Source organism: Lacerta agilis, chromosome 3 (assembly GCF_009819535.1).
Source record: "Lacerta agilis isolate rLacAgi1 chromosome 3, rLacAgi1.pri, whole genome shotgun sequence".
In the NCBI taxonomy this organism is placed as follows: domain Eukaryota; kingdom Metazoa; phylum Chordata; class Lepidosauria; order Squamata; family Lacertidae; genus Lacerta; species Lacerta agilis.
The window spans coordinates 88557952-88574428 of NC_046314.1; the positions used below are offsets into that span (position 1 = coordinate 88557952).

General features: G+C 40.1%; 1 protein-coding gene across 4 annotated transcripts in view; it reads left to right on the forward strand.

Moving 5' to 3' along the window:
* Window positions 1-15499, forward strand: part of TMEM63A (transmembrane protein 63A) — a 38137-nt gene extending 22638 nt beyond the window's left edge. For all 4 annotated transcript variants that reach the window (XM_033144667.1, XM_033144666.1, XM_033144669.1 and 1 more), the window contains exons 10-23: window positions 163-243; window positions 1130-1253; window positions 1445-1578; window positions 2200-2337; window positions 2647-2800; window positions 3426-3532; window positions 5081-5167; window positions 6391-6450; window positions 8478-8640; window positions 9200-9305; window positions 11013-11180; window positions 12034-12149; window positions 13880-13942; window positions 14461-15499. In XM_033144667.1, the coding sequence (XP_033000558.1) occupies window positions 163-243; window positions 1130-1253; window positions 1445-1578; window positions 2200-2337; window positions 2647-2800; window positions 3426-3532; window positions 5081-5167; window positions 6391-6450; window positions 8478-8640; window positions 9200-9305; window positions 11013-11180; window positions 12034-12149; window positions 13880-13942; window positions 14461-14619 (1660 nt within the window). In that variant the 3' untranslated portion in view covers window positions 14620-15499. The remainder of the gene's footprint in view (window positions 1-162; window positions 244-1129; window positions 1254-1444; window positions 1579-2199; window positions 2338-2646; window positions 2801-3425; window positions 3533-5080; window positions 5168-6390; window positions 6451-8477; window positions 8641-9199; window positions 9306-11012; window positions 11181-12033; window positions 12150-13879; window positions 13943-14460) is intronic.
* The last annotated feature ends 978 nt before the right edge of the window (window positions 15500-16477 follow it).

Consider the following 16477-nt stretch of genomic DNA (forward strand, 5'->3'; position numbering starts at 1 on the left):
AGTTGAGAACAGCAAGTCTGTGCTTCAGATGACTTTGAGCCTCGATCACAATAGGCTTGTGCTAAAATGCCTAAGTTTATATTCTGAGCCTACCTATTTTTAAACGCAGTGTTTGTCACCATCTTATTACACCTTGTAATTATCTGTTTCATCCTTTTGCAGTGAAGCGTATCCAACCTGCAATGTACAAGAGGTCCAGTTATGTTATGATGTAGCCAAACTCATCTCCCTCTACACAGAAAGGTACCTGCATGAAAAATGTCCTGCTGAAAGTCAATGGGGCTGCCTCGCAAGACAAATTATTTTTTTTAAGCGAAAACTAGCGGTTTGCATTGGTGCTTCGCAAGACGAAAAAATCACTCTACGAAGACACTCGCAGAACGAATTATTTTCATCTAGCGAGGCACCACTGTACCTTAACAGCAAAATGATCCGGTGCTAGAGATGATCACCAGTACCAGGCTGCTGGTATTATCTTTGCTGTTGTTAAGAATATTTCAGCCCCTTGCAGAATCAATCACGAGATATTATTACGTTTTGCATACAGAAACAATATTTTAGCAAGAGAAAGTTATAGTTTTCTATACAGAGGTACAGAGTGACTTTTGCCACATGTAGCTGTAATGTATAACAGCCCTGTAGCTTTTCTTAACTCCAGTTCAGTTTGTGGTTCCTGAAATTGCAAAGCAGTGTGTGGGGGATTGGTGGTTGAGGATATCCAGGTTCAAATCTCTTTATGAGGCGATGAAGCTCAGCAAATGATCTTGGGCCAACTGCTGTCTCTCAGCTTTAGTCTATCCTAGAGGAATATCGTGAGGGTTAAAAAAAAAGAGAGCCTCATGGATGACTCCTTGGGGAAGGGTAGGACAAAACAAAACATAATATATACAGAAATATAGAGCATGATACTTCCACATTTAAGGACACCATCGGTCTACATAGTCCATACCTGCATGATTTGGCATTCGTAAGCTGATACAGGTTTTAGATCTTTAGTACACATGTTGCATTATATGTATTTGGGCTGTTCTGTAACTCTTACTTATAAAAATGTGTTTCTAAGATGGACACACAGTTTTGGGAAATTAATCTGTTTTTGCATCATGAAACCTTATGTGTTTGTGCCCAGAAAACAGGCAGAGAAACATGTGGCTTATTATACGCAAGTGTTTCAGAAGAGTGGTAAACGATGTTTGATACACACAAAACGGTTTGGCCAGTTCTGTTGTTGTGATGTCAGAGGTTGCAAAAAGGTAAAGAGCCTGTTTAATTACTTGTCTTAAAACTGTGTAGAAGATAAAATGCTTTGTAGTTTTTATATGTGATGTCTCTGTTTAAAATAGGAAAAGCTTAATATATGAAAAGTGAAAACAGTACTATTTCCAGATCTGAACTGTAAGAGCTATTCAGCACTGTTTTTGTAACAGAAGCTTCCTTTCAACAGGAGGATGCTATAGATTACTACACCAAGGTTAGCAATAAACATTTGAGTGAATATTTGAAAGAGGAGAAGCTAATTTATGACAAGCCACTGGGAATGGCTTTTGTAACATTTGATGAGAAAACCATGGCAACACAGTAAGTGTTTTGTTCTTTTAATTCAATATGGTCATCAAAGCTGAATTATTTACACTAAATGAAACACAAACCAATACAAGTTCACCCCACCCCATGCCCAAAACCATTTATGCATCTGTTTAAATGCCACAGGAAGTCAGCAGATGTACTCAGAGTACATTAACTTTTCAGCTCATCTGAGGTTTTCCACCCATTCCTCTCCACACATTTAACTAATTTTAGCTGACAACTGACTTTTGTCTTAATTAAACAATGAACCTCTTCTGTTTGAACTGCATTTATCTGAAAGACCTAAGGATCCAAATTCCAGAAGAGTTTCTGTATTAATTTTTTGGCAGTGAAAACAGAGAAAACCACAACAAAGTTGTTAATGATATTTAAAGTATTTGCAGCCTGAACGGTCTACTCAGAGTTAAATTGCTTTTATATGTTATAACTTGTGTCTGCATACACAGTTTTAATCTAAAAAACAATATTGATTGTTACCCTCTGGTGGCTGAGTGACATTGAAAGGTTACGCAAGGGTTGCTTTGATCACACATAGTAAGTTTCCTAGCAGTTTCTCTGTACATTATCAAGTAATTCCAAGTATGAATGCTGAAATGTTTTATTTTATTGCAGTGTTCTTAAAGATTTCAATGCCTGTAAATGTCAAGGCTTTAGGTGTATTGCAGAACCTCAGCCGTCAGCTTACAGCAAGGAACTCTCTGTTTCAAAGTGGAATGTTGCATATGCTACTTATCCAGAGGATATCTATTGGTAACTTTATTATTATTATTATTATTATTTATTAGATTTATATATAGATTTCAGGGCGGATTACAGAATAAAATACAGGATAAAAACAAGTAAATAATTCAACAAAACAGCAAAACAATTAACCGCCCTTCTCACAGTCATGTTTAAAAGGGATAAGTCATCACCCTGGGTGTTAGTTCCTACTTCAAATCATGCCTCTTTCTTCCCTGCCCCATGCTATGTACTTGTTTAAGCAACAGGTACACCTGTTAATGCCATTATTGTAAAGTATAGAATACTTGCTGATCTGCTGTGTCTTCTCACTTGCAGGGAAAAGCTCTCAGTTCAAGGGGTGAAGTGGTGGTTTCTTTGGCTTAGCATCAACTTGTTCCTGTTTATTGTGCTCTTTTTCTTGACAACCCCTTCCATCATTATCTCGACAATGGACAAGTTTAATGTAACCAAGCCTATTCACTATCTTAATGTGAGTAGCCCATTACATCCCGGTTTCATTCTCTGTTAATGCCCTCCTGAGAAAACTCGGAAAGTGTAGATGAGCTGGAAATGATACAGCCCTATGTAACACCTCCCACAAAGATTTTTCACAGGGTTTTGCCCAGAAATTGTAATTATGCAAACACTCTCTTTCATCTTAATCTTTTTCAAAGTCTAAACAAAATAAAATAAAAAATTCTTTCCAGTAGCACCTTAGAGACCAACTAAGTTTGTTCTTGGTATGAGCTTTCGTGTGCATGCACACTTCTTCTTTGTTTTTTCAAAGTCTGTGTAAATCAGGCTTCCTCAACCTCGGCCCTTGATATGTTTTTGGCCTACAACTCCCATGATCCCTAGCTAGCAGGACCAGTGGTCAGGGATGCTGGGAATTGTAGTCTCAAAACATCTGGAGGGCCGAGGTTGAGGAAGCCTGGTGTAACTGGCCAAATCCTAGCCACCACCTCTCTATTCTTCCTACAGACTAAACCATATTCAGTGAGTTGGATACCTTTCTTAAAAGCTAATATAACAGATATGCTTTCAGCTCAGTTGTTTTCAAGGTGACTGTATAGAATTGGGCTTCATTGCTTTCTCTTTCCTCTCCATCCTCACAGAACCCTGTTGTGAGCCAGTTCTTCCCAACACTCATTCTGTGGTCCTTTTCAGCTTTGCTGCCATCAATAGTATTGTACTCAACGTTTCTTGAATCGCACTGGACAATGTAAGAATATATGTTCCTTTTTTGTTGGTGAAAGACCTCAAAATTCTGTGGATGGAAAGATATACATACTTTATAGAAAGTAGAACAGCAAAAACTAGCAGCTTTCATTCCTCCCAAGTAAACACTGATTTTTAATGTAAATATGTCACAAGGCAAAGGTGAAGTTAGACATTAATCATAGAGTTGGAAGGGACCATGAGGGTCATGCCATATTATAACAAGAACCACTCTCTTTTCTCTAGGTGAGTTAACTAATACAATCTATCATGCTGTTTTTATTTGTTTTGCTAAAGTTTCTAATCAGGTGTAGTGTTTGACTTATGGGAGTGTGCACTGAAAGACTGAATGCTTTTAAGGTAGACCTGTTGTGACTATGGATTGCTTATGGCAAGGATAGGGAACATCCAGATTTTGTTGGACTCCAATCGGGTCGATGGTTAGGAATGATGACAGTTGTCGCCCAACAACATCTGGAGGACCACAGGTTCTCAATCCCTAGCCTATGGCATTTATTATGTGTCTTGTCTTCCCTTAAAAAAAAAAAAAAAAGTTTACCCTTTATCAGACAATCCCAGCGTGGGTAACAGTATAGTTAAATCATTACATTTCCAGGGAGCCGAAAACACAGCACTGAACTTCAGTAATTAAAAACACCCATTGAGCCTCTCTTGGCTATCAGTTGCTGGGCAGCTATAATCCCATACACGTATGGGCAAACAGATAAATGTTTGGGGCCAAAATGCCACCAGCTTTATTTCTAGAAGAAGAACATTCCACAGTCAAGGCACCACCCCCCAAGAAGGCCCTATCTTGTGTCACTGTATTTCTCCTGGTAGTAAGACAATGAGAAAGCCTACCATGTAGTTTGAAGGGCCAAAGCAGGCTGATTCAGGGGTGGTTTTTCCTTCAGATACCTGTACATGTAAGACAATAAAAGCACCAGAATACCCAGCCCAGTAGAATATAGGCAACCAATGTAGATATTTCAAGTTTTGCATTATATGATCTTGGTAGACACTCCAGTCAGTGTTCTTGTCAGCTGCATTCTGCACTAATTGTAGCTTAATTAAAGAAATAACATAAAAATAGGCCCCTCCCGACACATTTAAAAGGCCATAGATTGTTTAATCAGCCAAAGCCACCAAAAGCTATGTAATGAGGGCGTCAGGTGAGCCTCCTTGGGAGAGCATTCCACTAATGGGAGGCCACCACAGAAAAGGCCCATTCTTGTGTTGCCACCCCCTGGACCTCTCATGGAGGTGGCAGCTCACGAAGGGCGTAAGATGATTATCACAAAGTCTCGGTCAGTTCATATGGGGAGAAGTGGTAATTAAGGCATTGTGGTTCTGAGCCATTTAAAGCTTTATAGGTCAAAACCAGCACTTTGAATTGGGCCCGCATCCTAATTGGCAGTCAGTGCAGTCGGGCCAAATAGTAAAATTTCCTTTTTTGTTACCTGTGAGAACTAGAAAGGTGGAACAAAGACAAAGGCCCATGCTTTATAACATAAGTATGTATCATGTGGTTAATATTTTCTTTTTTTTATAGGTCTGGTGAAAACAGAATAATGATGCATAAGGTCTACACTTTTTTGATCTTCATGGTGCTAATTTTGCCTTCACTTGGTTTGTCTAGGTAAAAACCCAGGGCCCATAGCTAGGGGGTGGCGAGAAAGGCCCCTGCCAGGGGCACCGGGGGGGGGGGATGCCAAAGCCGCACAAAATCGGCTTAAAAGTATGTCCATAAATATGTCTATTAAAAAATATATTGATTATTGCCTCATAAGAAAAGGTGAAAGTGAAGTGCATGAGGAATTGAATGGGTGGGGGTTGAGGTTGGAGGAGAGGCGGAAGGAATAGCTAATTTATCCATGGCTAGGGGGAGCAATCTGGATGGTTCTGCCAGGGGCGCAAGATCACCCTGGCTATGGCTCTCTTAAAAACCACATTAGAACCCCAGCTTTCTAGTTAAGACACTGATTATTATTTTTTTTGGGTGCTGACATTTTTGGCGAACTAATTACATAAAAAGTCACTTCTATTCTTATGTCATGGAAAGCTAACTTCTTAAACTACTTACTTTGGTTTCTTTTATTTCATATTAGCCAGTGCACATGTTGAGGCACTACAGCGATGTTTGTGTAAGCAGGGACAGTTGAATCCATATCATCCCACATCTGTGCTCAAGCCACAGAACATTTCCACCTTCTTGTTGCTTTCTTAATCCATATTTTGTTTTGGTGTAGTGTGCAATGACACCTAAATCCCATTAAAATAAAAGGGATGTAAGGACACAGTTCATTACTTTTTCCTCATTGATTTCAGTGGAAGTTAAAGGCCAAAGCAGAGGTGGCACAGAAAGTCTTGGATTGTTCTTTTTATTTTCTAACTTAAAAAGCAGCTGTGAGGAGAGGTGGTGGTCTTTTATGTGCTGCTGGGATGTGCCAACCCTTTCCCCAAAGTTTCCCCACCTTTCTTCCTGACAGTATTCAGGCATCCGTTCTCCCCCTCCCTCAAATGAGGCAATTTCAAGGGGTTCAGGGAAATGGTATCTGCAGAAAGAGCTGAACACCCCTTTCCTCAGCATCCATACCCCAATCAAAATTGGAGGCCCTACAGCAGCTGCTTTTAAGTTTGGTTAATGGTGTTTTAATAAAAAAGTTGGGGTAGATCCTTACACAGATCTCCCATGTCACATCCGTTTTGACCTTTAGCCATATATAGCTTCCTCTGTTTTGTAGGCATATGTTCAAAACAAAAGTGTAACTAAAACTCTTAATGATGTGCTTAGAAAGACCCTTATGTTCACGTGTTGGCTGTAGTGAATTATGGAGACTAATGCTAGCATATTTCTTCCAGTCTCGATGTATTCTTTCGTTGGGTGTTCGACCGTGCATCTGAATCTAGATTTAGATTAGAGTAAGTAGTTAAGATCCTTTTTTCTACCTCCCCAGGGGCTTGTATGTCTTCTAGATACTATGAACAACCCTACATCTGTCTAGAATATTCAACCATTTGCTTAACCTGCAAAAATAATTTACTCTGGGAGCCCAGAAAACATTATTGCATTTTGTCTTAACAACATTCTCCATAAAGGAGTGACTACAGAATCTACTGGTTGATGCTTAAAGGTAAAGGTAAAGGGACCCCTGACCATTAGGTCCAGTCGCAGATGACTCTGGGGTTGCAGCGCTCATCTCGCATTACTGGCCGAGGGAGCCGGCGTACAGCTTCCGGGTCATGTGGCCAGCATGACAAAGCCGCTTCTGGCGAACCAGAGCAGTGCACGGAAACACCATTTACCTTCCCGCCGGAGCGGCACCTATTTATCTATTTGCACTTTTGACGTGCTTTCGAACTGCTTGGTGGGCAGGAGCTGGGTCCGAGCAACGGGAGCTTACCCCATCGTGGGGATTCAAACCGCTGACTTTCTGATCAGCAAGCCTTAGGCTCTGTGGTTTAACCCACAACGCCACCCGCTGTGGTTGATGCTTACCTTTTCCTTAAACACAAATTTAGAACTTTTGACCTGGATAACTAAGAGATTCAACTTAACATCCAGAATCTAGGTTAAGTGTCTCTTTTACTTTCTGTACAGTTACATCCAACATTTTACAATAAATGCAATGTGTATAATATTGAGGCATGGAAAGTTAAAGAGTTGTTTCATTTGAAAGACTTTAATAGAAGTGGTAAATCTCCTTTCTGAAGAAGAGATTAAAGAGAGTCTAGATGATGCTTCCCTAGCTTGGCTGTTATGGAGCCAATTATCGTTATTTATGTGTATTATCACTGAAAGGTTCATATTTAAATATATGGAAGTTAAACGCAACACCTTTTACTTTCTGTTGAAGTAGTCATTGTATACGGAATATAAATTATTACTCATTGCTATTATACAATCCACAATCTAGAATATGCTATGGCAGGAGGACAAGCATGCATTCAATAAAATTAAACCAAATTTAACTATTTTCAATTAAGCAATTATTTTCAAAATAAGCAAATTATCAAGGAACATGCAAAAAGGCAGCTAGAGCAATTTGAAAGTATGGTGCTTAGAAGCTGAGTGTGTGCCATACATAAAATTCTAGTAGGCAAAGGTTACAGGTGTATTCCTGATTTCAAAAATATGTGGGAATAGAAATGTGATACTCAAATAGAAGTCACAACCTTGGAATAAAAACACATTCTTACATCAGCACAAGCTGGCGAGCTGGGTTTTTTAAAAAAAATAATCATAAATGTTATCTCATAATTTTTCTCTCATCAGTTCTGAAGCATTTCCTTTGGGTTGGAGGGGTGCCAGGTGGTTGGCGACTACTGCCACGTGCACTGTAAATTCCCTTAGTTAAAAAAACCCAACTTGCTTAATTACTTAACAACAGGTTACTCCGTCACCACATTTGGCCCTCTGAGTTTGCTGCATTACAAATAATTATTAGTTCATCATCCAGTTGCTACTAGAAATGATATAGCAATTAAAAATGGACAATGTGGAATTCTGGTTTCAGAAACTTTGGCAAACAGCATTGTTGGAAAAAATAATGCAGAAATTGAAAAGAGTTAAATTTGGTTTCATTTTATTGAATACGCAAGCAATTGTGAGCATGCTGCCATAGCATATTCTAGATTGAAGCAGTATCTCCTCCATTACTCCTGCATTTCTTCAATATTGGCTAAATATTTTCCTTTCTTTTATTCAAACACAGTTTTGCCTTGTTATCTGCCCCTTTCTTCCCATTTAGCTACCTTTTCCAACTTAGTTTACCTTCCAGGCTCCCCTCCCTGAGATCAGGAATACTGGGGCATATAATGAGATCTAGTAGAGTTCTCCCCGGAGCAGGCAGGGGTAGGGGATGTTAATTAGTGACCAGATGAGGTTTATCACCTTCTTCTTCATCACTCACTTCTTTTTCTTCTTCTTCTTCTAAAACTACATGCAGGTGTGTCTTTTTGCCTGACCAAGGAGCTTTCTTTGTGAACTATGTGATTGCATCGGCTTTCATTGGCACTGGAATGGAGCTGTTGCGTTTGCCAGGACTCCTGGTATACACTGCTCGCATGTTTATGGCCAAATCCAGTTCTGAGAGAAAACACGTTAAGCAGGTATGAAACCTAGACCTATTGCACAAAGAATTTTATATTCCTGTCAACAGTACGCAGCAATATTTTGCATCTCTGTTCATATGGGCTTCCGACATTCATCCCTGGACTCTGGTCGTCCTGATAATTTCAATCTTCTTGGTGATTCCCCAGCTTTCTGGTGGCCTTCCGTTGGAGCACAGTTAACCACTGTAGCACAACACTCACTCAGTGTATATCGGCTCAAACACAGCAGTTTCACTTTTTTTCACTTTTTTTTTTTTTAGGAAGCATAGAAAATCTTCCCATCTAAGGACCCCAATATTTGAAAGTATTTACAGATCTGGCTTTTCGTTTAACCTCGTAACATGATTCAGTTGTCCTGCAAGTGGCGCTCTCTCAATTGTTGCAACAAATTTCTGGCGATGCAACTGATATGTACTCATGCCACCAAAGGTTGCTGACACATGTCTGCTAAAGTGTGGCATGCACCACCACTTTAAAAATAACTGGTGTGTGGAGAGAATAAGAGGCAGAATATTTTTCCTGCAACACTTAATGCAAATGTTTTATTTCCTTGTAGCACCAAGCATTTCAGTTTGCGTTTGGAGCAATGTATGCATGGACACTCTGTGTGTTCACTGTCATCATGGCCTACAGCATCACCTGCCCCCTTATTGTCCCATTTGGTAAGTTGGCCAGTGTGCTGGAATTGTAACAGGACAAACAGGAGGGCTTGGTGGCTTGAATATAGTATTGAGACTGAGAAATGTATGTGTTATACTACACATTTCTCAATGGGAACTTAGTGTAGTGCTGGTTAATCTAAATACTTGTTCTGCATGCTTTTTAGGTTTGCCTCCATATTATTCTTAGTTTCCATTTGTATACTTTTTGTTGTATTCATTAGTATAGCATAGCATTTTTTGATCTGAAAGGGGTTATGCATTGTAGGAAGTGCAAAACAAGAAACATTAAAGGTCAACATAGACCAGTAAGAAGACTAGGCTATGGATTTTGCCGTCTTGAGGTTGAAAAAGAGAGTTGCAATCTCACGAAACAACCTATGAGAACATAGCTCTCAGGTGTAGATCATACTTCCCATATATTGCAAATGTCCTAAAACATAAGATACTTTAAAACAGCACAGAATAATCACAAGAATAACTGGCTCATCTAAATAGAAAACTAAACAGCTGAATAGGCCTGTCAGCATAAAGTCTTCAAGACACACCCAGAGCTTAACAGCATAGATGCCTGGTGGACAAATATTCCATAGCACAGGGCTGGCAAATTATGGTACACCTGGTATAAAAATGTTTAACATTCTTATTTATGCTAGTGCCCAGTTTTATTACCTTGGTTTTCTGGAATGTATTTTTTTTTTATTCCTACAAAAATCATTCTAGATACTAAACAAAATGTGGATTCTACTAAATGTAATCTTTCATGCCAAGGATCCCAAATAATACATAGGTGGGTTTTTTAGAGCAGAAAACAAACAAACAATACCAGTTGAATATAGCAACATACTTGGAAAGATGTATCTGATCTTTGATTCATTTTGATACAGTGAACAGGCACCATTTTTGCCAACTGGATTTTGGTTAGAAATTGTGTGCTTTATTTTTCTGTAAAATCTGGTTTTCTCGGAAACAAGCATTGGTTTTTATGTTTCAATTATTACATATTTAACACCCTTATATAAGCTATGTGTTTGTCTTCTAATAACAGTTAGGTTGCAGTCCTGCTTATCTGGAAGTAAGTCTCATTGAACTTATGAGGAGACAAGCATGGCATTTCTCTTCTTCTGAATGGAGATCCTGTTCTTTATACCACCAAAAGTGTGGTGGTTGTGTTTTTCCTTTGCAATTATGAAACAAACAAATAAAATTATTAACTAAACAAAACCACAGTGAATTCCTCAAACACATGGTAACAGAATGCTGATAGTACTTCGCAGCTGAACAAACACATTACTACTGTGCATCACAAAATAAACACGAAAAAACAGAATGTTGGATGGGATTTAAAACAACAGAACTTTGCTAGTTCATACAATTTAAAGCAGACACATCCCAGTGTAAAGAGCACATGCTATTGCTAGAGCCTTTCCTCATACCATATCATGACACCCCACAAGAGGAAATGAAGCATTTGTATAACCTTATAAAACTGAAGCTGCTAATTTATTCAAAGTCAGTAGCAAGAGTCTGGTATTTTATATGCTGTTTACCTTTTGATTCTTGGCAATCACTGAGTCTACAGGCACAATAACATTTTGGTGCCTTGGCTCATATAGAACAAAGGGGACATTTAACATCTTTATGGTTTTGTGGTGAGAAATGGCAGCAGAGAAACATTTTTGTAACTCTGACATTATTTCCTATTTTCAGGATTAATTTATTTGCTCCTAAAGCATACCGTTGACCGCCACAATCTCTACTTTGCATACCTTCCTGCAAAGCTAGAGAAACGAATCCATTCTGCAGCTGTGACCCAAGCCCTTGCAGCTCCAATTCTCTGCCTGTTTTGGCTGTATTTTTTCTCCTTTTTGAGGCTAGGTAAGTATGAGTGGTGTGCAAATGTTCACACTTCTGAGAGGTTTGTGTAGCAGACAAGTAGTGATTTTTGTTGAAGAGCATGGATATCTCTGTGCTGTGTGAGTGGGAGCAAAGGGCAAAGATATAGCTGAAGTGTAGGGCTGCTGATTCTGGGAACAGCTAATGGTGCAGTCCCAAACACTGAGACCCAAGGACATAGGCAGATCTTCTAGTGCAGGGGTAGCCAGCAAGGTGCCTTCCAGATGATGCTGGACTATTAACTCTCAGCGTCCCTGGCCACGTTGCCTGGGAGTGTTGGAAGTCAGTCCATCGAGCAAGGCCGGCCTGCCCATGAGACAGACTGAGGCGAGTGCTTCAGGCAGCAGAATCCCAAGGGGTGGCACCGCTGCAGGTGCTTCATCCACCCCATTGCCATCGCTGCCGGAGAACCCAAGAAGTGGCAGCAACTTCTGATGAGACCTTCTGGAGATCTTGCTGCTACTACTGCTTATAATGGTGGGGGGGGGCATACTGTGTCAGGGAGAAGCGGCTGCAGCATCTGGGTTTCGGCGAGATGTCGCCAGAAACCACAGCCATGTCAGCCTGGTAAGCAAGGCTTCAGCGTGGCTGTGGGTCAACACCTTGGTATTTCAACTCAGGCAGTGAAACAGGACGGTCACCCTCACCATCCAGCAGAACCCTGTTCTAATTTAAAAGGCAGAAGAATAGTTTTCAAATGAAACGGTACATTCCCATATTTCTTCAAGATTTGTGTATGTTACCTGCTTGCTTGTGTGTATGGCTGCTAAGATTTCCCCATCCTCTTATCTCATTCCCTATTTTATTTCATATTTTTGTAAATGTTTCTCCTTAGGTTTTAGAGCACCTACAACTTTATTTACGTTCCTAGTTGTAGCCATAGCAATTTGTGTTTGCACAGGCTATACCTGCTTTGGCTGCTTCAAGTACCTCAGCCCTCTGAATTATAAGGTAAATCACTCATATTGTATCTGGGAGTTGCTAATCATTTCTGCTTCACTTAATTTGGCACTTAACACTAAATTCAAAGCCAGTTGAGCTACTTTATTAATTTATTTGGTTGTTTTTGTATGCCACACACTTTCAAATATGATTACAGGCTGGGTTACAATCAAATATAACACAATTAATAATAATAATAATAATAATAATAATAATAATAATAATAATAATAATAATTTATACCCCCCACCCATCTGGCTGGGCTTCCCCAGCCACTCTGGGCGGCTTCCAACAAAACATTAAAATACAATAATCAATCAAACATTAAATGCTTCCCTAAACAGGGCTGCCTTCAGATGTCTTCTAAAAGTCTGGTAGTTGCGTGTTTAGACCTTTTACTTTTCCCCAAAATAAATTCACACAGGAGTTGGATATTTGGTTTGGTTTTTGGCAGAAATTTAGGCCACAGCTTTATTGATTACAATCAAGTGAGTGGTTGCATAGGTTCTGGTTCGACTATCTCCCTGCACCCATGCAGGCAACGTTGTCCCAGAGCCATGTTCATAGGACAGCCAAGGATGAACACCAGGGACAGCTGATGGAGGGAGCACCAAACAGCCGCCCTGATGTCCCCTGGACTCGGGCGTGGGCCGAACCCCTTTTGGGGTTCGCCAAACCAGTAAGTCCCTGGATTCCTTTACTGGAATACCCTTCATTTGCATAGGCGTGGCCACGTCATGTGCCACGCCTATCACCTGAACCAGAGCCTATCTGCAACCTTACAAGTTGTGACGATTTGCTACGCAGCAGGCAAAACCCAAATAGCACCAGCCAATCAGCCAAGTGGGGAAAATTCCTACCGTGCCCCTGCCCCAAAAGCAGGCGACACACGACGGCATAGCAAGGTCAAGCGCGAGCCCTAAATATAGGGAGGGGTGGGCGGGTGTTCCGATGCGAAAGCCCCAAAGAGGAAGCTTGTAAGCCTCACATGGGTTATATAGGTCCCGCACTGCTCCTTTCTAGATCACCCCATTGGTCAGATTGAGCCCAAACAACGCGGGTCCCACCTATCAGGGGTTGTGGCTGTTCCAAGATTACCCACCCACAACACTGGGTCAGGTGGCCAGGTCGCACCGCAACACGTGCCCTCTTTAATGGAGGACCCGCTTTGCTGTTCTCTTTGACATCTGGTGGGAGGGCATTCCACAGGGTGGGTGCCACTACCGAGATGGCCCTCTGCCTGGTTCCCTGTAGCTTGGCTTCTCGCAGTGAGGGAACCACCAGAAGGCCCTCGGCGCTGGACCTCAGTGTCCGGGTAGATCGATGGGGGTGGAGACGCTCCTTCAGATATACTGGACCAAGGCCGTTTAGGGCTTTAAAGGTCAGCGGCAACACTTTGAATTGTGCTCAGAAACGTACTTTTATGTGGTCTTGGCGGCCACTCCCAGTCACCAGTCTACCTGCTGCATTCTGGATTAAACCGTTAAAGCAATTACATCAGTAAAGCTAAGTTCTGACTAATTAATAGCTTACCCTAGCTGTAAATATTTAAGTGTTATGTTAAAAAAGGAGGGAGTTATTCCTGTATAGCTATGTACTTGCTTCTTCGTGTTAAATGATAGAACTGGGAGTACTGTCAAACAGGAGCAATACAGTTAAATATTACGCTTTAACACAAGACTGGGCGTATTTTCACAAATTTTTATATTTGTTTGTCTCTTCTCTATTGATACTTGCAGACAGAGAAAAAAGATGATACGGGAGCTGATGCTATTTCAGTAACTACAGCTCGAAGATCTGCTGTAAGCATTTATCAGAAAACAATTATTAATTCTTCACGGGAAAGCAAGTTTCTTGCCAGGAAAGGATTTGTTTGTATCGGCAAGTTCTGTGGTGACAAAACACTTGCTTTGGTTACCTTCAGGGCTAGCTAACCTAAAGTTCTTCTGTTGACAAAATATATTCTTGCATAGAAGGTTTTAGGTGCAACGAAGACATATTTAGATAACACATTCTCTACATACTAATAGTGTTCAGATATGGCAGTCTTATTTAGTTTGAACCAAATATTCCAAGTTTTGTCCTTAATCATGGGTGGGTGGGGGGGGGGAGTTTTTTGTAGAATCATGAAATGCTGTTTCTCCTACACTCACTTCTGGTTTAAGAGTCCAGAGAGAAACAAAATGTCATTTGGCCTCCATGCAGAAGATATGTGAGAGAAAGAAAAATAAGGGAAGAGATAATTTCAAAATGGAGCAAATATTTTTATCGTATCTTGCCTCTTTAAATTATTCAAGATTTCACTTTTCTGCCATTCCAGGTGTTTGTACCCCATGTTCTACTGCGTTCTCCTAATGAAAGGTCAGTTCTGGATAATTTGGATCACCAGAACTATGGCACCATGGGAAAAACTGGAAGAAGGGACACTGTCATTCATGTCTCTTACCCTGAGGAACCTGCTTTCTTTGGAGAGATGTAAACATGTGTGTCTCCTCGTCAGGGACTAACAAAAGGTGGCGCCCTTGGACCTCCGGATTTCACAAAATATTCTGTGTTGCACAGTCTTTTTCTTCCAAAGGGAGCACTGATCTGGGTTTCATTTGCAGTGCTGATTTTACGAAGTTGCCACCTTGGGTTTGGTCATTTTTTATAGGTCATTGCACAGATTGTGGTACATTTATACTGAACAACGATGCTCAGAGGAATTATTTTGGGTTTACTTAATTGTTTGCCTTTATGGAAAGATGTGACTGTATGGACAAATGCTAGATCACTGGGACCAAAAGCGTTGTCAAACTTGGCACCTACCTTTTGGGGTTTGGGTTTCATTTTTTGGTTTTTAAAATTATGCCTCCTGAATTTTAACCATTCTGTTAAACACTTTTGGCTTATGTCCAAAGGGCACTCCTGTTTTGATACAAAAAAAGCCAAGCAAATGTGATCTGGGGAGCCCTCTGGTCCTCCTCTAATGCTCCAGTTGGCTGAAGTGCTGCTTCTCTTAAAAAAAGACAGACTATTTTTCTGCAAATACAGTACAGAGATATGATGTTCCAAAACTATAGGAGATGACAGATTGTATTTATATGAGAACTTTTAAGTAGGGGCTAAATTTGTTATTTTCTGGTCACTATTTTAAGGGCTTCTAACAAGGGAAGTTTATGAGCCAAACAATAAAGGATATGAACATTTTATCACTTTTAATCTCTCTGCTTTATCAAACAAAGATCTGCTTTAAGTGTCAAGATTACCATAAGTATGTAAGACATTTTTTAAATTATGAAGTAGGTATAAATGTTTACCAAAAGCTATGTTAAAGGATAATTAAGCAATCACACTCAATAAAACACAAATTCAGATACCTTTTGGTGACTTAAGTGTATTGATTATCACAAAACTTTATGAAATGTTCAGACCTACAATGTTGGCATAAGAATGCCCACATTTTGTGCCCTAAAATTATGCAAATTAAGCATGTTTTCTTTGCTAGCCTGACAATATATTTTACTTTTGCTAGCCATGGGGAGGGGTATAGGGCTATGCAGGACACTGAAACCCACTCCCTAGCTAGTGGAAACTCTGCTAACTCTTGTGTCCTGTTTATGGGCTTCCAAAGACGTATGTGGTACAAAACTAGGTGCTGGATGATAGGCCTCTGAAGAACTGACATGTAAGCAGAGTAAATAAAAAGTAGTAAAATGAATAGGATTAGTAAGTCCATTACATGAATGTAAGCAGCTATTTGGTTCCCAGAGTTCACATTATACTCTCCATTTGCATTCAATTCTTATATTCAATTGCTTGCTCAGAGGCTTGTGTAATTATTATTTTTTGCCAGTTCTTGTCCACAATAGAATAATTTTATATTACTTGAGGTCTTCAAAGTATTGTTGTGTTTGTGCTTTCAACACAGAACTACCAGCAACCTACTCCCATTTTCCTACATTGATACTAACTTTTCAAAAAGATAGCATATTCTTGCTGTATCCTGGATCTTGTCCAGAACATCATATTCAACATAATTGACTCTTTGTAATCATGAAGGACTTACTCAGTTTTGACTTGCTTGAACTGTTTTACAAGTCGTGATCTTGTTCTGAATTTTAAAACTATATGGCTTGCAACAGTTGCAGTTGTTAGTTTTGGAAATTACTTACCCAGAGTCTGCATTTTGTAGAGTTTTTAACAGCTGCAAGAGACTGCTTTGGATAGTTTGTGGCCAGCTGAGCAGGGGCAGTATTTCAACTCTAAATGCAGCTGTTCAGTAGAACGCCAATAGCAAATAAGCAGATAAAGGCAACTGGGCTGAAAGCTGCCGCCTACGGTTGTTGATACATAAA